At 35.4% G+C, this 22,122-nt stretch overlaps 1 protein-coding gene across 1 annotated transcript; it reads right to left on the bottom strand.

Annotated features, from left to right (window-relative positions):
• Positions 1-3,975: 3,975 nt before the first annotated feature.
• LOC101259860 (myosin-17-like) lies at positions 3,976-20,947 on the bottom strand. Its single transcript, XM_069286947.1, has 39 exons — positions 20,573-20,947; positions 17,206-17,331; positions 15,832-15,975; positions 15,565-15,710; positions 15,330-15,486; positions 15,153-15,211; positions 14,879-15,038; positions 14,625-14,774; positions 14,416-14,552; positions 14,182-14,328; positions 13,992-14,093; positions 13,861-13,918; positions 13,598-13,699; positions 13,392-13,429; positions 13,142-13,268; positions 12,890-13,060; positions 11,815-11,946; positions 11,611-11,720; positions 11,428-11,488; positions 11,065-11,242; positions 9,996-10,198; positions 9,746-9,868; positions 9,548-9,646; positions 9,244-9,465; positions 8,105-8,244; positions 7,625-7,742; positions 7,466-7,516; positions 7,286-7,366; positions 7,005-7,175; positions 6,743-6,898; positions 6,426-6,632; positions 5,707-5,844; positions 5,549-5,619; positions 5,357-5,456; positions 5,227-5,283; positions 5,082-5,138; positions 4,850-4,930; positions 4,639-4,721; positions 3,976-4,541 (listed from the first exon to the last, which is right to left on the bottom strand). The coding sequence occupies exons 1-39, from the start codon at positions 20,573-20,575 to the stop codon at positions 4,418-4,420; spliced, it is 4,590 nt and encodes a 1,529-aa protein (XP_069143048.1). The 5' UTR covers positions 20,576-20,947; the 3' UTR covers positions 3,976-4,417.
• Between the last annotated feature and the right edge of the window lie 1,175 nt (positions 20,948-22,122).

Genomic DNA, 22,122 nt, shown 5'->3' with positions numbered 1-22,122 from the left:
TTTCGAAGGACTATTTGGAAAACCCATAGTGTTCTTCCTTTTATAATTACCACAATAATGACTATTGTCCCTTCATGCTCTTTTTCATATTGTTAATCATTTGTCATCTTTCAGACTAACTATTTACTGCTACCACATTCATATGATTGAACGGAGCAAGTGAACATGCGATTTTAAAATTATCATATGTTGCTACCACATTCTTTTCAAGGAATGGAGCAAATTCAATAGGACGAATTTCAAGACTTTTCATCAAAGCCTTAGTCATCATTATATCATCACTATGGTGCATTGACTCAAACTCAATGTCTTATCCATATAAGGCGTGTTATGCCATAATTCTATGGGACTTGAACCCAATCACGGTGCATTAAAACTCAAATTGATGTCTTACCCTTTTGGTGCGATAGAACTTGAATCTATCGTCTTATCCTCAAATATTTTTATTATGATGCATTCGGACTTTAACCTGATGTCTTACCCTTTTGGTGCGATGAAACTTGAATCCATCGTCTTACCCTTAACCAACGGTATAATAAACCGAAGTACAACATGACTCATCCTTTGAGTCTTTCATAACAATCAAAATAACATTCAAATTCATACTATTAAAATTTTATACCTTCTTCTATTTAAGAAATTTTGTATAGCATGTCATATTCAACCAATAGTAGTATATGTCTTCGGTTCCTGATAATTGTTAGTGACTGAATTTTATTTTTATTCTAAATCATAAAAATATTCTAGAAAATACATACCTGATTTTATGCATATAATACCTTGATTCTCATAACGAGATCAACCAAAACATGAGTTAAAGAAAAACTAAAAATCAATCTTAATTGACTAGAGACTCGTGCTGATAACGTGTTATAAAATCAAGCTCATGACAATATAAATATAAAGAGATGAAGACAAGAGAAGTAAAATGGAAGATAAGACTTTCTTCTTATTCAAGTGTATTTTACAAAAGGTGAATGATATCTCTATTTATAGAATAGAAATATCACCCAAAGGCCACTATGATAAATGCTCAATTAATAAGTACATAGTTATCTATAAAGGTTCATGTCACCTTGGAAATGTAGATACATGATAGGATAAGTTCATGAAGAAAGCAAATGGACAATCCACACAATTCAATGGATTTATAACATAGATAAGTATTATAATAATGAAAGATAACTGGCAAAGCAAAGGCAATCTATAGACTCACTCACGAGTTCACATAGACTCAATATCTTATGATCAAACCTTATAATTAAATATCTAGAAATGACTGCATAAAATCGAAATGGATTGCACAAGATAATTGGAAGTCGAAAGGACAATAAGAAAATTCAAATCAAAGTGAAAAGGGACTTGAAAATCGTGGGGGAATAGCGATAAAAGATTATTCATCTAAGCGGAGCAAAAATCTCCCAAAATGGGTATTGTTTGGGGTTTGTATTTTTTTTTTTGGCCATGTACACAATAAACTACTATAGACTATGTCTCTTGGTTGTGTTTACTATATGAATCATCTATATTCCTCTTTTAGGTTCGTTCATTTCTATATCAATAAATAATTTGTACTTTGAGGTGACAGTAAGGTTTTCAAATTTGTATTTGTTTTTCTTTCTATATGAACAATAGATATTTGAAAAATTAAGTAAAAATAAATTCAATGAATTCATCAAACTTTTTTGTATTTCACAATAAGAAGCACAACATCTACCAATTCTTGAATTCTCTTGACCCAAAGAAATTTTCTTGAGAGAACAAGTAATTGTTCGTGACCTAGGAAAAACATTTGAGAGAATAAGTAAAATTAAAAATTATTTTTTTATTGTAAAACTAAATGGATGTCATGTGGATCATTTTTTTAACTGTCATCACTTGCTACACTAAAATGATCTCATGTGGGGCCACCCATGTTTGAGGTGTCATCACTTGGCCAAATGTATAGCTTATCAATGGTCAAGTATTAGTTTTAATTTTCTTATTAGCCGTAAATAACCATTGTTTTCATTCACAAAGATATATATATATATATATAAAAGAAAAGTGTGAAATATATTATTATGCTCTCTCTTTGTTATTTTAATATTTAATTTAATTTATGAATATTAATTTATTGGTTAGTTATTTTTATAACACTTTCAATTATTGATTTGTCGGTCATTGTTTTATATTACGGTCATTGTTTTATATTTCCACGCAGAGAAAACAATATTTTGCATATAATGTGCATTTGCGCTACCATTTCATTTCAAAGAATGACATAGTGACAATTATCTTATGGTTAATTATTTTTATAACACTTTCAATTATTGATTTGTCAGTCATTGTTTTATATTACGGTCATTGTTTTATATTTCCACGCAGAGAAAACAATATTTTGCAGATAATGTGCATTTGCGCTACCATTTCATTTTAAAGAATGACATAGTGACAATTATCTTATGGTCGTCAAATAATCGCCACTAAATATATTTCTTGATATAGTGTAAAATAGATAAACATTTTTTCCATTATAATTTTATCAATAGTTACTGCTGAATTTGTCTAGGAAATTATCTATTTTGCAATTTTAGCATTTATTTTTTTGTTACAGTTAAGTCCAATCAAAACGCATGTAAGAATATATAAAAATTAGCAGCAAATAAAATATACAAAAGCAAGAATTATATATTTATATATTACTCTCTACATTCACTTTTTACTTGTCCACCAGTTTAAAAAAAGATTTTTTATTTTACTTATCGCTTTTAACATATCAAAAAAACAAACAATTATTGTTTTCCTATTTTTTCTTCAACATTAATTATTTATTCTCCAAGTTATTTTCAAACACCTAAAACTATTCATCAATCAATATATTATGCTAAAATAGTCATATTAATTATTATTTCTCAAGGGACATACATAATCAAAGTGAACAAATTAAAGTGAATTGAAGGATGATATATTCAACAACAATTGTAATGGCAAATGCACATAAGACATTGTAATGACCCTCCAAGACATTCTTTTTTTCATTATTCAGCGTTTTCAGAGTTAGAGATTTTCTGTAGCGGACCCACAAAATTTGTAACTTACTAACATTGATAGTTCAGTTATTGAGCTGTTCATTTGATTTTTATTCGAGTTCTTCTGTTTAGGAGCTTTTGAAATTTAGATTTGACTTCGGTTAAAACTTGAGATAAACAAACTTCATAATACAATTCTAATGGTTTTGTTAGCTCCAAAACGTCAAGTTGGTCTAGCTCCTTCGGTTCGTGTACCAAGGCTTCTATACTCATTTAGAACAACCTTGTGGCTTAAATGAAGTCTAGAATGTGGAACCCACTTTTTTCAAGACGACCTCTATTGAAAGTTTTGACATCTCTATTAAGATTGAAATATCAAATTTGGCGAAGTAGTATAGTTCATTTACATGCACAGGGTTCTGAAAAAATCTGGTCCTTGGAGTCCATTTGACTTGGCCGTTTTTGGCTGGGGCCAAGTGATAGTGTGACCATGTTTTCAGTCTGCGGACCACTCAAGCAGCAGACCCTTTAGCGGTCTGTAGCAATACATATTACTTTGAGAATGGATTCCTCCAAAACGCCCATCGCTAGAGCAGTCCTAGGCCTCTAATCCAGCCAAGCCAAGCAGTGGGTGCTTTGGAGGAATCCATTCTCGAAGTAATATGTAACCTGCTTCAAAATTTTAACATAACAAAAGAATATTTCATGCAATAGCTAAGAAAAGAACATTGTGCTATGATAAAATTTAGTTCCAAAGGAAAAATCGACTGACTACTACTATCATAATTTGATTCTCAAAATCATCTATACTGCGTATTATGAGTAAACCATGTATAATTGTGAAATTAACTCCTTTCGCACTTCTAGCTATGCTCTTATTTGTCCGCCTCCTCATACTTCAATGGAGGTGATACAAAGTTAGGTCCATACCACTGATTCTTTATGCAGTTTGATCAGTCACTAATGGGAAGAAAAGACTCACAACCCTTTTTTCCTTAATAATTTAACACTTCTATTACACATAACTGCACTTCACCTACACACTACAGCAAATAAGGACCTAAAATTGACAACTTTAGAGACTTTACAACTCTGACAAAGACAAAATAATAAAGGCAAGCAACAAAAACCAATGCATCTGCCTATACCTACCTGCATATGACCACACTAAAAGCCTTTTGGCATAAATAAAAATACCTCCCAAGTTGAGCAGGAGAGGAAAAAAGAATAAATTGAACCGGACAACAAACAGCTACGATTGCCCAAAAGCAGGTGGACAAAAATATACACTAGCCATTAAATGCAACAAACAATGTATGCACAAGTTCTGCATGTTCCTTGATGTGCACGAGCGTCAGCTCTCTGGAGCTATGCAAACATGTTGAATTGTATATTTAGAACCACCATCAACTAGACCGTTGATGCAAGAATACAAATCCTGAATTCTCACGGATTAATGGAGGAGGTTCAACATCACCAATGTCTATTTGTTGCATCGTTTTGGAGATGTCATCCACGGAGAATGGAATGCTGTGTCATAATTTAAAACAAGATATTGAATTTGAGGTGCTCAGTAAAATGTACATATATACCAAAGATTGAGGATGAGATATTTAATAAATGATACCTCGAATCATCATCCAACAAAAAGGAACTGCTGACAGCATTGTTGGAGTCCTCTGTCATCATAACTCTCATACTTGAAATAACCTATCAGTTGAAGGTAAAGCATAAAACCCATAATCAAAAACCAAGCAAATAGTATAATAACAAGCCCCCAAATTACTGTAAACCTACATAGGTATCCAAACTGTAGGTGCAACCGTGCAAGAACTTACATCTGAAGAGACAGTGTGGGTTCCGTATTTGTCATCCCAGTACATAGTGCTGATCCTATACAGTTGCTGTATGCTAAGCACCTAATAAAAGAGTAAAATAAATTAAAACAGCATGCGAGAAGTCGAAAGAAACAAACTTTCTTTTTTTCTTTTCATAGGTAAAAGAAAGAAGCAAATTCTATGCAGAAAATATGGGAAGAATGGAGGAGAAATATAAAAAATGACTCCTTACTGGACAAAGTTCATTAGTGATTTCATTCAATGACTTTTTGGGCTTTTGATGGATAACCTGCGAGAAGTTGAGAGAAAAGAAGAGTCAGATAAAAGCACCTCATAAAAAATTCATTTAGCACATAGCCCCGAAATCAGTTTCTTACTAGGAATCCAACTGCCTGTCTAATGTGTTTCAACTCGTCCCATGCTGAGCCTACAAACTGGACATAAAAATACAGAAGTAAGATGCTGAATAGCACTAAGAACTGAAAAGATATAGTAGAACATGCTTACTTCTTCAGTTGCATAGCAGCACCACTGTTCCAATTCAGCCAACCCGGCTTTCACAAATTCTCCATTACTAAATGAGCAACACTCACGCCGCAAAAGAAGACTGAATGTAAAGAAGGTCAACACACAGATACATAAGAAGGTGACAATGAGCCGAATGAAATCTATTTAATGTAAAATCATACAACTATTTACCTGTTGAAAAGTTGAACATTGATAAAGGAAAATATTTGAGTGAAAACCTTCCGAACTAAGAAGGGAGGAACCTACATAGGTGGAGCAATGGAAGCATATAAACATCAAGGAGACAAAATAACAGGTGATATTATTTAACACTTCAATCTTTAACTTACATGGTTTGATTTCATCATCATCAAGTAGTTATTCAAACTTTTTACAATGCTTTGCCAATGAGCAAATAGAGCTTGCTGGGCAGCAGCATTAGCTTGGGATCTTCCTTTGACTAAACTTGCACGAGATGTTCTTGGTGCCTGCAGACACATTATGCAGATAACGATTTGACAAAATTAACTCCTTCCCTCTTTCTCTCGGCAGCAAAAATAATTACAGTGGGAGAGAACAAAATAGAAAAGGTAACAGTGTCCCAAAGAGAAAAGGTGGTCTCTCTATAAATTGTTCAGCTTCAAGGCACAGTACTAAACCTAGAAAGATCCACTCGTTCCAACACTTTGGGCTGGAAGAGAAGTATTGTCACTAGTCATTGGATTTGTCTGATTTATTTTACTCATTTTAATAGATAAGAGAACTCCTGACTTGAACAGGCAGAAACATTCAAGAGCTTGCGCATTGCATAATTTACAGTACAAAGTGACAATCAATCTATAAGGTTGTACTGCTTCAACACATTGACTAGTTCAAGCATCAGAGAACTACTCGGTGGTACCCACAGTATATCAACTTACCCAAGCGCTAAAAACCCCAAGTTATCATAACGATTCTACAGTAAGCATATGGACTAGCTCAAACTACACATCAAGCGGTAAACATTCTATTCCATAAGATTTCTTGGACCTGTGGCATAAATAATACTAGTTCATAAAAAGTAATGCACCTGAATACATAGCCCAAGCAATGGGGATATCTCTTTCTTCAGATTGTCTCTTATCATTCCATATATTTTCTCCAAAAAGGCAGTCAGCTGCTGCTTGAACAGCAGCGCAGGATACTTGGCCTCAACATGACGTAAGTCATCCAATCTCCCAAGCATACGCCCATTGAGAACTGAAAGCCCAGCACTCTGAGGAGAACCTCGCAAGCCCTACATAAACATTAGAGATAGCAGAGGAGAAGTATTAACTATGATATGACTAAGAAATTGGGCAAACCAGCTGAAACCAGAGAACATAATATAAACCATAGAGCTCATACTTGGGACATCCTTCCAAACAAAGAGGCTGAACTGGATCTCCGCCTCTGCGGAGTCAAATTAGCAGCCCCACTAGCTTTAAGTGTTTGTTGAAGCAGCATCAACAATGTGGACGTATTGCATAACCAGTAGGCTAATATATCATTATTATCTTGGACCTTTGATGAAGAAGTTTCAGAAATTAATTGCCTTCAGATTTTATAAACATTAAAAGTTGAAGAAAACTGGAATGATATAACATTACCAAAGTAATAAGCTTTCTACCTCTATGGCTGAAGCAATGGTTTGTATTATACGGTCAAAAACACTAGTTCTTTCCACTTCAAAGGACCTCCAGTGGAGCAGACATTTGTATATGAGACAAGCTGCAATTGGTTTGCCTCCAGAAAAGCCTAAATCTTGAGAAATGCACTTAATGAGCATGTCTTGGTTCTCCTGTGAAAAAGGATAAATCGTACAAAAACAGTTTCCGAAGTTTAGATGCCACAGTGTGATTAAACAAGCATAATTGATCAGGTAATATTTTGTGCAGGCAGTGCACTTGCCTGCTGCTTTTCATTTAGAGACTTCTGTGGTTTCTCTTCAGATGAAGGCTCCTTTGGACTTGCTACAACAAGACTCATATCCTATGCCATATAAACAAGCATATACATCAAAAGAGGCAGACGTTTAATTTACATTTAAAAATGATTGTAAACACATCAATCTGCAACTATTGAACTTACAGAATTAGGTTTTGATTCTCCGTTTATAACATTTCCATTCTCCGGAGTCCTCTGCAATTTCATGAAGACAGTGATTATCTATACAACCTGCAGCTATTATGAAAATCTACTCCCTCAAAAAAAATCTAAGAAGATGGGAATTGGCAACTGGCTGTGCACCTGTATGATGGTAGTCTTTGGCCGTGTAGATAGCGCTTTTCCAGTTGGTGACATGGTCAAAGCTTGTTGACGAAGCACTTGGTTCTCTGATTCCATATTGGAAAGCTTCTCTTCAAGCCTGAAACATGAGACATACAAAGAGGGAATAGATGATAGAGAGCGTCAGAATATCTTTACATTCTTTAAGAATGCAAAATCCTATGTTCGGGAAGTCCAGTTCACAAAATGCGATGATTTAAGGATGCAAGTCTACTGTTATACTGCATGTTGGTTGTTCATAGCTAGAAATCACAAGATCAAAGCCCATAAGCTTATTTAGGTTCAATCAAAAATAAAAAAAGACATGAATCGTGGGAAATCAGCGCTATGTTTAATCATAAGACTCTTGATTACAAGGTCGGACTAACAACAATAAACCCATAAAGAGAAGTGAATAAGTTGACTCCGTCATAGACAGGGAGTCGATATTAATTTACAAACCTCTGCACAGAATCTTGAAGCTGATCTACTTTTCGCTCGGCAGTTTCTAGTTTGCTAGCCAGCTCTGTGTGTTTGGCCTCTGCATCCCTGGAAGAATCTCTAGCCTCTTCTGTAGCTTTCTTTTCGGATGCCAGCAAAGCCTGGATAGTTCGTGAAACAACTTTTCAACCAAGAGAAACATAGAGATCATCTTTATGTGTTCTTTTACACGAAATAGCAACCTACTAAAGATCAACTTTTTATTATTGGTTTATTATTTAGCACATCATAGGAATCTTTTGAGGTTAATTCCTCTTCCTAGACCAGCTCAGAAGCAACTTCAAGGTGGAGAATGAACTTAAGGAGTACACTTGCAGAAACCATGATACAGAATATTTTGCAACATTGAAGTCAAGCATATGCACTTGTAACAGTGTTTATCCAGTAAAACGGATCAAATAAATGCAGTGACAGGAATTGTATGTTGTAGCGCTCCAAATCCAACTATCTTCTTTTTTTCACAACTGAAATCCTTAAGGGCTGATGGTGCATGGATTGAAGTCAGTGAATAATGGGGGCACCTATCTACCTTTTTTTACTTCAATACCAGGCTTTTGTCTAGCAATCCCGCTATAGCCATTAGCAGGATAAGACATATATGTTCCATAGGATTTCCATACATCGATCAGTATTCGTCTAGGTCCGAGATAATCCTTTGTTCCATAACCGTTGGTCTATTTACAACAAGCCAATTAAAAAGTCTCAGATGTACTAGCACTCAACTTTTGGTCGTCATCAAAGAAGTGACATCTGGGCTTCCTCTTTCCCTTTCAGTAAAACAGGTAAGTCCATCCTAAAGTTGTTCAAACCCTTGTAGCACCCTAATTATCAAACCGCAGGCGCAAGACTTCTCTATGATATCCAAACTTTATGTAGAATTGGATGTTTGGAAAGGGGGGTTTATTTGCAACAATCAACATCATATGCTATTTCATATTCATATGCCCTCTAACTTGAACTTCCTGGCTAATTTGGTTAGAGGACAGATTTGTATTCATATGCCCTCTAACTCGCAAGGAAATAAAGAATTGGTTGGCAGTTTTTATTAAGGTTTGCATCCAACTATAGTGATAATAAACCTTGAGGTAGTGGAACCATACCTTCAAATTCTCTACTTCAGCTGACAGGGTATTTATTTTTTCTGTGTCTTGAACTATAACTGGGGTCTCCTTGATGACTGGAGGTGCCTCTTCAATTGCTCTCCGTGCTGCCTCCCGCTCTTGGACCACTTTAGCATTTGCTTCTTCTACTTGCTTTTGCATTGCATGCAGTGCCTCCTGTAGCTTTCCAACTTCTTGGGCTTTAGTCTCCTCCAACTCAGCCTGTATTAATCCAAAGAACAATAGTGTCAGAATCTAGGAAATGAACCAAGGAGAAACTTCCCTAGAAATAAGAGTAACTTACCCTGAGTCGTTTCTCAAATTGCAACCGCCATGTAAGTTCTTCCACTTTCTTTTCGAGCTTGTCCTTGGCTTCCTTGAGAGCACCTGTTTCCCTTGCAGCCTGTATAAGTAATCTCTCATTAACAATGATCTACCTTCTCTGAACCAGATGATATGAATACATTTCTACAAGACATGATCACAGAAATGCATAACAAACCATTTTGAGATTTCGAAGCTCCTTCCTGGCCACCCGTCGCCTCCAACCACACTGAGTAATGATCGCAGCTCTCTGAAGACTTCTGTAATAAGAATAAGCGGCATGGCCACGTGCATGAGCCTGCAGGATAGTAAGCAAATCATGCATTAGATATTATACTCTTTCAACAATTCAAGACTTCATGTATCTTCTGCATATATGATAGGGAAGATCACAAGCGTAGTAATAGCAGTAGAGAGATAAATTCCTGTATTTTAATTGCAGCTTTAGTTTGTTTCCGGTATCTAAAGTCGTTCCGAGCAATCATGGCTCTCATGCCTGTTTGCAACATAATTGCAGAAGTATGCAGCGTTGTATATGTTATGTGTGCAACATGACATCTGAAATTCTTTTGAATCTTCAGAGCAGCTGCTTCACGTCTCAATTGTTCATAGAGTTTGCAGGACAGCATAGCTGACATTATGACCAAGAAAATAGTACACACGGTGTTAATAGTTTTAAGAAGAAAAATTGACAAGTCAGCTGATAAGAGAGTAAGTAATTGTCCTCAAACAACACTAGCAGAGTGAAGTTGAAACCTAATATGCACTTTTAATCATAAATTGGAGCAATTGACATATGTTCTCAAGTTTTGTGGTCAGGAGAACTCTTGAAACCAGTTGACTTCTCAATGCCAGCTCAACTTTGTATTGACTTAACCAAATCAGAGCTGTAGAACTTTTTTTCATTGTATTGACCATACCAAATTAGGCTGTAAAGCTTTTGAAGAGGTGGAATACGACTTTGTGCAGATTAGTGTGTTTCTATTGGCTTCAGTTTAATTTTGGTGCACCCATGAGCTTCCTGTTAGTATAAGATGGCTGGTGTCTATCGTAACCAACCATATTTTCATTTAGGTTCTCTACTTCTTTAAAACTTCTGGTTATCCAGGGTATCCCCCCCCCCCCCCACATCATCAATAATTTATTTCTAATAATAAATAAATAATAATGTGCATGAATATGTAAATTTAATCGAAGCTTTTGAAACTTGAATAAAGCACCATTGAGATATACAAGCATCATAAATCATACAATGCTAGAAACATTCAAATTTAATCGAAGCTTTTGAAACTTGAATAAAGCACCATTGGGATATACAAGCATCATAAATCATACAATGCTAGAAACATTCTTTAAAGTCGGCTTCAAAGCACCATATTTTATGCTAAAACATTCCATTAGCCAGTCTCAAAACATTCTTCTCAGTAAAGTAGGCAGCAGATGAAAGAAGTTTCAGTGACCTAAATGTAAACTTTCAAATGACTGATTGAAACATACCTCGCCAACATGATTGCAACTGAATAGCAGCTTGACGCAGAGAAACAAATTCTTTTCGCATAATATATGTACGGATTTGTCTTTGAATAATTTTTGCTGCATTTCCAAGTACCTCAGCTCTTCTAGCATCGAGCTCAGCCATCTGTCCAGCCCGTAAAAAGACCTTTGTCTTTCCCATCTGTAAAGACAAGCATTCAGATTAGGTAAAGACACTGAAATCGCAGATTTCATGATGCCACAGAAGGTATATAAAAGAACTTGTCTAATACTTCCCTAGCTCAGATATTCCCTCAGCAGTCCACAACCAACCTACTCTAGTTGGGGGATGAGAACATTTGATTCAGCACAATATCAAAAATTTACCTGATAACCCTTAAGTCCCTTTTTGTCTAGAATCATCTGGCATGCAACTTTGTCATCATAGCTGACAAGGGATCATTATAGATCATCAGAAAAATCATAAAGAAACTGATCGGAAAGAAGGAAATTCACATATGAGAATAAAAGTTTCAGCAAGAATCGACACAATGAGTCCGGAAAACATACCTTCCAGCTAAAACTTCTGGAGCAAGAACACCAAATCTAAGAAGAAACTCATAAAATGTACGTCTAGTAGGATATCCAGCACAACTGATTCTGATAGCTTCTAAGACACCCTAGAATAAAAAGAACAACTTATGTGAAGGGCAAGAAGAAGTAATAAATCCATTACATTCGCAGGCACAAGGATGAGCATCAATAGACACTTACACCACATCGCAGTTGCTGGATCACATTCAGATTCTCAAAGATACAAGGCTTAAGGGCATTATTAGGCTTGACACATCTGATGTAGTGAGGCTCTGTTGAACTTAATGTTTCCATTAAAGATTGCAGTTGTAGCTGCAAGCATGTAAGAAAGCCTTCAGTAATCAGAAAAGTACCATTATAAAAAACATAAACTAGAAGTTCAAGTATGCTGTAATGAACCATTTTTGCTAGAAAGAGAGGCGGAGAAACAAAAAAACAAACGCAGAAGCACAAGAAAAAACATATACTAGAAGTTCACATATGCTGTAATGAAACATTTTTGCTAGAAAGAGAGACGGAGAAAACCAAAAACAAACACAGAAACTAAAACCAACACAATAGCAGAAATATGAATCTTTTGAGATGACAAAAGCAATATTGCAACAAAAGAACCCAATCAAAATTAAAATTGTGATAAAAGAAGTGGAGATGGAGTTGTCCAAGCAGTTGTCCAAGCATTAACAACCAGAACATGCTATGGGTAAAAAGTAGCATACCAATCAGTCAAATGATACATGGACCTAACAAGCGAAGGCAAGACTTACTCTAACTAGAGTATACTAGGCATACAATAGAATAAGAATGGACAGCAAAATCTTCAGAAATTCCATCGTAAAGCACAAGTTATTCAGTTACATGGAGCAATACATTATTCTATTACTCCACATGATTCTTGGACATATCTGAAGCACCTAATATACAATGAAAACTAAACGCAAGAGCTCCTCGTAAGACTTTTTTGTAAGAAGCTTCTCTTAGACAGATTAGTCTTTATTTTTTCATAAACAACTGATCCATTAATTATTTTCATCTTCCAGAACATTTGTGATGACTCAGATGTTACGCCTGGTAATTAATATCAAGTTATTAAGAAAAAGATAACTCACACAATAGAAAACACAGATAATAGAAATCCATACGTCTAATTAAGCTATAAAAAAAAAGAGACATTTTTCTGGGATTGGTGAAGCATGTTCTTTTAATTGTTTCTAAAATCTACATTAACCAAAATACTTGATGAATAAGATGAATTAACCTTAAAACGAGACCCTATGGAGGAGAATTTGGACGATTTCGATGATTCTTCAGGTAGAGGAGGAAACAAACCCGCCACAAAAGTACATTTTGAGGCTGTTAACAGAACCTGATGTTCTGCAACCACATAATCTTTGTTCTTATCCAGAAACAGATCCGCTTGATATGTCACCTGCATATCATATAGACGCTTTAGCCTTACATTGAAAACTGTGAAGGTATAGATGTTTCCATAAAGACGAACTAGCAGCACCTCTCCGGCATAATGAGATATTGTAAAACTAGTCCGTGAAAGTTTAGGTTTGATGAAGCGCTTGTTTTTAGGGAATGTTTGGTACAACTTCTGAGCAAATGTTTCATGAGTAGATTTAGGAAACATACTGCAAGGACCAATAAATGAACATAAATTATATCATAAGCTGACAAACCGAAAACAAGAAAAATAAATATATAAATATTTATATATAAACATATATGATGAATAAATAATCAAGCATGCATACCAGGCTTCATCTAAAAGAGCAATAATTCCCCCAGGTTTCTGCAAGTTTTCAACTTCAGTTGTTACAATTTAAGTTACCAAAAGACTGAGGCTAGAACTAATAACAAATCATAGCATCGCATGATAAGTTACAGAGGTATACTTCTTTTCAACAAAATAAAAAAAAAATCAATTAATAAACAATGAATCAACCCATTGGTTGCAGACCTTTTCAATCAGATCTAGCACATCTTGGTTGTCAACGAACTCTATGTAGCTCCAGTTAATCTCTTCTTTTTCATATTCTTCTTGTTCCATCTTGAAGACATGCTGAAATCATAAGATGGAGTGACATTATTAAATACCCCAGATCCCCCCCAATAAGCAAAGAGGTGGGGCAGCAAACACATCAGAACTTACTCATATATACCCTTAACAGATTGAAAAAAAAACAAGGAAAACAGTTTTAAAATGCAAGAATGAGATCTAACCTGGTTAAAATGTTGTTGCAACTTTTCGTTTGTAAAATTGATGCAGAATTGCTCAAAACTGTTTTACACGGGAAACTGTTAGAAAGGCACCACTAAGGTTTGAAGTAGCATATGCCATACTGAAAGATTACCTGTTCGTTTTAAAACTCTCAAACCCATAAATATCAAGAACTCCGATTATTGACTTGGAGTTTGGATCCTGGCCAATTGAGATGTTTATCTTTTCCACAATCCTGGAGTCAAAAGACGAATATTTTAAGATACAAAAGAAGATAGAAATAAAGAACACCAAAGAAGTGTGTATGTATTTGACTTGCTTACCAGTCGAAAAGGCGAGAATATATGGTTTTAGCCAAAGCATCCCTGCTACCCAGAGCAGCTTCTGGATCAAGAGTCCTTGTAATAACCTCCTCAGGTGTGACCATCACACGTGTAATTAGTGCATCTTCCAAGCTCTTGGCATCACACCTATCCATTCTTATTCATAAGATCCAGCAGAAATAACATATCCAAAATAAGAATGCAGTGAGATTAAACAGTAGAAAATAGACCTACTTGAGTAACTCCGCCGTCATATTGAGATGAAATCGAGACTGCTCATCCTTAATCACAGAAGAGTCTATTTCCTCACCTTTCGCAAATTCAACATTACCAAGGTGAAGAATTGCAGCAACCACCCTGAAAATTGCATCCTGAACAAATTTGTTAAGGCATTAGCAATTCATGTTAACAGCAAAACAAATTAGTTGGGAGGAAAAACTAACCTGCTCTTCCTCACTGATTCCTACTATATCCATAGCCCTTCTTGTTGCAAGATATTCTTCAGCATCATTTACTCCATCCAATTCATAATACTTGGACTGATTAAGATAGTGAAATGATTTTGGGTTCCCTAGTTTATATCTCTCTACCTCCTGCAAAACAAAAGAATATCATAATTATGTGCATCACCAATGTTAGATCAGCTCATCACCAATGATAGATCAGCAAAAAACAGTTAAAAAAAAAACATAGATACCTCAGCTGGAGCAGCACAAAGAAGATAAAAGCAATGGTAGTTTCTCTCGGGATTTGAGATTTGACAGACGCGAGACCTCTCCAGAAGGTAAGTTCGTATAGCTGCCCCAGATATCCTCCCACTCTTATCAAATTGTATCTCAACAAATTTACCAAAACGACTGAAAGCATTATACCATTTCCATCACGAAAAGGAACATCATATTTAGAAATCATCAAAAAAGTTGCAAAAGCAATTAGCATCAACTGTGGCATCAATTAGAGAAGTGGCTAACCTTGAGTTGTTGTTTCTCACAGTTTTGGCATTTCCAAATGCTTCAAGAACGGGATTGGACTGTGTGTCAAGTGTCAACAATAACAAGAATTTTGAGACAGTAATTTGATAGAATAAGACCAGTTTCAGCGGAAAATGCTAATGATAGATTAAAGTTGAAGTGAAAGGTCAATCATACTTCTAGAACTTGTTGTTCAACAGTTCGTCCTTCGACACCTGACCGGCCCCCAAGATGCGCAAGATAACGCATAAGCATCTTAGTAGTTTCAGTTTTACCAGCACCACTTTCTCCACTAACCAAAATTGAATTGCTTTTTCCCTCATTGATCATTGCCCTGAGACCAAAATGAGAAATAAATAAGTGTCATGCCAAGCAACTTAAAAGAGGAACACACAACAAAGAAGAACTCAACCTATATGCAACATCTGCAACTGCAAAAACATGCGGACTTAGCTCCCCAAATGCTGCTCCTTTGTACTGTTCCATCATGTGAGTGTCGTACAGATGAGGCAATCTTTGGAAAGGGTTTACTGCAATCAATATGTTCCCAGTGTACGTCTAGACAACAGATAAAAAAAAACTAAGAAAAGTTTCTCCAAAGGATAATACATTTATAGAATAAAATTAGCAGGTATTGACAATCAATTTGCATGAAAACAAGGAAAATCAGAGCTCCTACATAAATTTCATTGAGCTCATATCGGGTGGCCAAGTTCTGCAGAACTCCAGGTTCATGCAAATAGGAAAGTTTGGTCATATCATCTACACCTCCAGGAGGAGCCTCAGTATCTTTAGGAAACACTTTAGCGATTTTAGCAACAACCTGAGATCAACAGTTTGAAACTATAAGAACCTTAGATAAAAAAGAAAAAACTCCATGCACAACCAAAAGAAATGCACGGACTGATTTGTTGGTTTCAACTTCAGGGACCGGCAAACTGCAGGTAATCTGAAAGTGTGGAAGTGTTCACCAGAAAAACTACTCATGTTTGAACAAGTTGATGACTGCATGACTAGAAGGAAGTACAACATAAAACTTAAAATTACAAGAAGAACGCAGTTAACAAAGTTACAGTCTAGAAGCATCAAATGTTCGCTATATATGCATTAAAATTTACTACATATTTATAAATTTTAGTGTGAGTCCACTTATTAACATATGCTAACTTGAAGTCATTGTAGGAACTCATAACTTTCAAAATCATGGATCCGCCTTCGACGATAGACAATCAAAATTAAAATATTTACACTAACTTGAAATAGAGAAGAATGATACTTTTGGTGCAGAAAGGAGGTGACAAGCAAAAGTGCATGTAAAGGAGAATCAATGCATGAAGAAACAAGAACTAATATTTAGAAAAAATAATCAAGGTGTAAATGCAAAAGAAAGACAAAACCTCGATATGAAAAGTGTTCATCAGTTTCATCACCCTATGTACTTTTTGAATTCATTTTTAAGAAAGTAAACCGAAGTGAAACGATCTAAGTACATGTAAGTAACTTGGTCAGTCAAAAAAGGAAAGCTTCTACCGTAGAACCTGCTTCTAATTTCTCTCCACGAGAAGCATTCCAGTTACGGTGAACCATCAAATCGGTCTAAACTTGTTCATTCCTGGCCATTTTGAGGGATTTAACAATTGTTTGCATTAGCTAGAATTGGGAAGGCATTAGTTCTCAGTACCATCCATTGCTCGCAACCCAGAACGAATTCTAAGAATACTTTGAAATATTCGTATGGCTTACTTGGACATATAGCATGCATATTACACACATGTATGCACACACAAACACACACATACAAACAGTAGCATGTCATATGTTCCTTACGGTATAAATACTATCTTAAGGAAAAGGAACCAATATGCAGGATATTTCACCTTAATAGAATACAAAGGACCAATTTCTCAAAATTAAAAACATCTACTTTCACCAGTGAAGTCTGGCCAGATCCATTAACAAGTTCAGAATATATGAGCACATTGATTCATTGTCGCTCCAGGTTGACAACAACGTATGGCCCTTAATATTGCTGTTAAAAAAAACAAATACTCACTTCTTTTCCATCGGAGGTTTTAACATGAACATCTTGACCATGTATTTTGATTACTTCTCCATCTTTCCATGCCAATTTAGGGTCTTCCACCCAAACATGAGAACCAACAATAATGTTAACTGATGCCTGCAAAAAAGTTACTTGCATGAGATACCAAGAGGACAATGATTACTGCACGAATTGTCAGCCATTTTAATAAGACGCCAGAAAACTTAATCTTTATACACAGAAATTCAAATAAAGTGGACCTGAATAGAGTGGATTTATACATCAAATTCCAACTAATTTAGGATTGAGGCATACTTGATTTATTAATTGAGACACAAGATCAAAGATTTATTCAACAAGTCTTCAAACTATGTTCGTACTAACGGGGAGAGATTAAGAAATAAGGGTGGTAACTCGTCCAGTGTTGACATTTCTTTTTTCAAAAGAATTAATATTGCCTGGTTTAGAAACTAAGAGATGGAAAGAAACAGACAAGAAAAGGGAAGACAGACTTTTTGAGAAAGAAGAAGATGCAAGATGTTTTGTGGAATTTACGCATGCGGTCGAACTTCAGAATCCAGCCGGAAAAAGAAATCATGCATGTAAAACAGTACTCTCCAGCAGTGCTAGGCATAGAGGTCCTTCTACTATGCTCTATCATAAAACGAAATCAAATAGTAGGAAATTTGTAAAGCAACACATATAGCTAAACGGACAGGAGTCACGCAGGGAATGAACTTTCAGTCTAAACTTCTTTTCTTTTTGAACAGGTAAGGAAGGCTAAAATTTGAATACAATGAAGCACCTTGTATGTCAAAACACTTTCCAAACATATCTTGACATGACTAAGCTTTAGGGCATCCTTCCTATTTACAAAGAAAATTGGAATCCTAAAATGAACAATATGATATTTCTAGAACAAATATCAGGAGAGGGCTGAGAGGAAATGAACTGCTAGATGATTTCATTCCATCTATCTAAGCCTTGGTGGACAGAGTTACCCCAAACTTGTGTTAGCGTTGGTGGGAGATAGAAGGCACCATGTGGATCAGTCGAGGTGCGTGCAAGTGGTGGGGCCACCAAAGTTATTAAAAAAAAAAGGGGGGAGGGGGGGGTTGATACTTAATGGGTTCCTTAAAATGAAAACCTATTTCATTCCTCTTGGAAGCAATATTATGTTGTAATCCTTTTGAAAGCTAACATAACTTTGTTTATGTTGTTTCTCTTTAAAAACTTCTCATCAGATAACATTTGGAGTACGTTGATTCATTTATGAAATATTTTTGAAGCACAAAGCGTCTGAAAGAACAACTGCCTTGTACTAATTTGACCATAGGAACTTTTGCCACTTAGATGCTAGAATGACCTTTAGGGCTTTAGACTAGTTGTACTGGTCGCAGACTTCCACACAATAGGTGGTTCCTATCCAAACTATTCCCTTCACTCTTCCCACTCCCCTAATGTAATTAGAAAAAATCAAAAAGAAAATGTTAAGAGCTGATTTTTATATGCATCCTTCTTCTCGTCAGAAGCATTGTGAAAATATTACATGCGCTTTTACTTTGACTAGTCTACATTATTCATTTATGCAAGAGAAAAATACACATAATATGTGTAGTGTTTTTAGGTTAACAACAAACACACTTTTTAAAGTCTTATTAATATGGCTGTCCTTTTTGAACTGAAATTGATATCTTAATCAATTTCTTCCCTTTCTGCAGTGTCAATAAATCCCATGATATATATACATCTTATCACCCATGTTTACATCTAAGTTTTGGACCTATGTAATTACATAAGGAGACTCCACAAGAGATCAATGGTCATAGATGCATCTGACATTGGACAACTTTGATTTTAGAGCATTGAGGTGCTACAAACACTGAAATTTATTTTCAATGGTTCAAAATTTAATGTGTTTACTGCTGCAAAGAGACTACTTTATCTGAAAAATTAATGCATTCTTTCTTTTTTTTGATGACCAAGAAATCCTTGACGGCAACTGGGGTAAGATTCGGAACTCCCTGGATAATGAGCTCACCTCTCTACATCTCTCCACTTAAATACAAAGATTTTCACGGCGGTAGGTTACGAACATGTGACATGCGCCGATTTCTCGGCGGTAGGGTTCGGTCGGACATGAGACATGTGCCTAATTCTCAACGGTAGGGTTCGAACATGTGACATTCGCCTATTTCTCAGCGGTAGGGTTCGAACCCATGACATGCGTCTGACCCACACATCACGTGTTGTGCTCTTACAGGTAACCAAACCCCATCCCTGCTTTAAATGATACATCCATTCTTTATAAAGAGTTGTAATTCAATCTTTTAAGATACATGTATCCTTGGAAAGGCTTGTTAATTATTTCTTCATTCACCGTAAACACCTATTCTACTGGTCAAAATATTTAAATCTAGTGATTTCATGTCCTTCGTCTTTCCACTATTTCATATTTTTCTTTTCTCATCCATTGTAAATTCCAATAAATGCAGTTGAGAGATTCTGAAGTAACAAAAACAGTTAAGCGAGTCAAGAGGTTTAAGAGTTTTCCGGAACTTCTATTTGAAAGCGCTTTAAAAGATTCTTAAGTGGCTTTTTATATTTTTGGAGTAGGAAGTCACCTTGCTATTACCTAGGTGGTGACAGAAATCTACTAAGAAGACGCGCCTTCCGTAGCATTATCCAAAACTCTATCTCAAATTCTATTTATTAATAATCTTTACATCTTATTTATTATTACTAAGTGCCCTTCTAAATGGTATTTATATCTCCAATATTTCCAAAAAGAAAACATATGAATACCTCTAACCAGGTAACGTTCAATTTAAACCCAGAGTTGTGTAGTGTCTATTATGGCACATTCACCTCTAAAGCTGAAGTTGCATTTCCAAACTTTAGCTCCTCAAATTATTACTACAAGCAGCCTCTTAATTAACACTACATACATCCTCTTTTAATATACAGCCTCTGTTATTCTAGGTAAATCAAATTACAATTCAGTTGTTAATTCTATCGTTTATCTCTTTCTGGCATCCGAATTCAAGACTTAAGACAAAAAAATGGATAAAATCAAATTTTACGAAATGACTTCAAAGGAATACCTTTAAACCATCCATCAATATACGGTCATAAAAACCTCATAGAAATCCTCTCACTCTTCTCGGTCCAATTCCTATATATTCCGCACATACCAAAAAAACGCTAATATTTCCTAATGATACCTGAATTAAATTTCATCCACACAATAACCTCAAAATAATTAATAAAGCGCAAATTGACTCTGCGCTGAACAGATTTGACTAGAGCAACAAGCAATAAGTCTACAAGGCAAGAGGTATAAAACGACAAGGAACCTCGCGTTTCAGCATAGACTTACCATTGACGAGTTTTTTACTATTGATCTCCTGCTCTCCAACTCATCAAGGCAAAGAGAAACAAATTTTGAGTCGGCGAGTCAGATCGGACTCCACAAGCTTCAAATATTTCAGTCGAAGTTAACCACAACGACGATGATGATGAAGCAAAGCTTGCCTCCGATGATTCAACTTCTGGCAAAGCGAAAACCGTTTATGTTTGTTTCTCTCTATATATATCTGCGTATATAAATATGTATATGCCTCCGTATATCTGTATGTATTTTTTGTGGAGAGAGAAGAAAATGGGTAGACTTTCTCTCTCTATAACTTGGAGCTGCTAATGGTATATTTTGTTTGAAGCTTTTAAAATTTATTTGGAAAGTTGAGTTATTTTCATTTGCTGTGTTTCCTATGAGGTTGGGGGGTAGGAGTAGGGGTAGGGGTAGGGGCTGGGGCCTACACTGGGCGGTATTTTTTGTAAATTGTAAGAAGTGGAGGGGGGCGCTGGACACAAAAACCGACAATTTAGGGGGCGGATTTCTGACATTATTTATGTTTTATGTGTTTGGGCATAACGTTCTGTTTTATTTACGATATTTGCCATTCATTTTTGGACAATTCGAACGTTACCGTGTACCGCTTTTTTCCTTGTGGTAATTTGAATTTTACAGTCTGTGTGTTAGATTTGAATTGAGTAACAGCTAGGTTTCACTTGTACAGCCTATCTTGGATTTTGGAAACACAATTATGACTGCACTCATTGCTGATTAAGAGCTTGTTTGGGATTTTTTAATTTTTTTAACTTAATCAAATACTTAAAAAGTAATTTTAGAATTTCCACAAATACTCTAAAAGTGATTAAAAGTTATTTTGATTTGAAACAAGTACATGATTAATTATCCTGAGATAATTATTATGGGATAACTTATCCCACCATTTGCATGAATAACTAATCATGATATAAATGGTGGGATAAATTGTTTCAAACATGACAATCAAAGAATATACCAATTCTTTTTTATCCTAGGACTATTTTTTACATATGACTATTTATTTTATCTCCCACATCAAACAACCCCTGAAGGTCTAACTCATCGATGGCACGTAAAGTTGGTACATTTTTTCATTTAGATGATTTAACTAGGCGTTCTTCATTTTAGACACATTATGTCATGTCTTGCTAAGATTGGACATCGGACCGGGTGTACCGATTCTGTTCCGATACAGTTGTATTCAGAAAGGAATGGAATACAGTGAATCGATACTCGTAACAGGACGATATCATGATTTGGTATAGGTACTTGTTCATCCAAGTTCATTCCCAATTTCGGCCGAATCCGACTCGTGAAATTGGATTTTTTTTAAAAAAAATTGTCATTGTTTAATACTTCTATTAACATTTCTTTTCACGAAATCATGATATGGTATCATAATATGAAATCATGAGATGAATTGAAGTTTTGTTTGGACAAACTATATGAAAAAAATTTTGGTTATATATTTTCTCATAAACATAAGAATCACATATGTTGTAAAACCATTAAAATAGCCCCAATTGTTTATTCAATCT

Source organism: Solanum lycopersicum, chromosome 7, assembly GCF_036512215.1.
Source record: "Solanum lycopersicum chromosome 7, SLM_r2.1".
Classification (NCBI taxonomy): domain Eukaryota; kingdom Viridiplantae; phylum Streptophyta; class Magnoliopsida; order Solanales; family Solanaceae; genus Solanum; species Solanum lycopersicum.
The sequence above is the reverse complement of the archived record's forward strand: the minus strand, read 5'-3'. Positions and strand labels throughout refer to the sequence as shown.

Excerpts from the sequence above, each read along its gene's own strand:
- LOC101259860 (XM_069286947.1), bottom strand. Across the intron at positions 13,061-13,141 it reads TATCTCATTATGCCGGAGAG|GTGACATATCAAGCGGATCT; the intron begins GTGCTGCTAGTT and ends TATGATATGCAG. Across the intron at positions 11,721-11,814 it reads TCCAGCAACTGCGATGTGGT|GGTGTCTTAGAAGCTATCAG; the intron begins GTAAGTGTCTAT and ends TTTTTATTCTAG.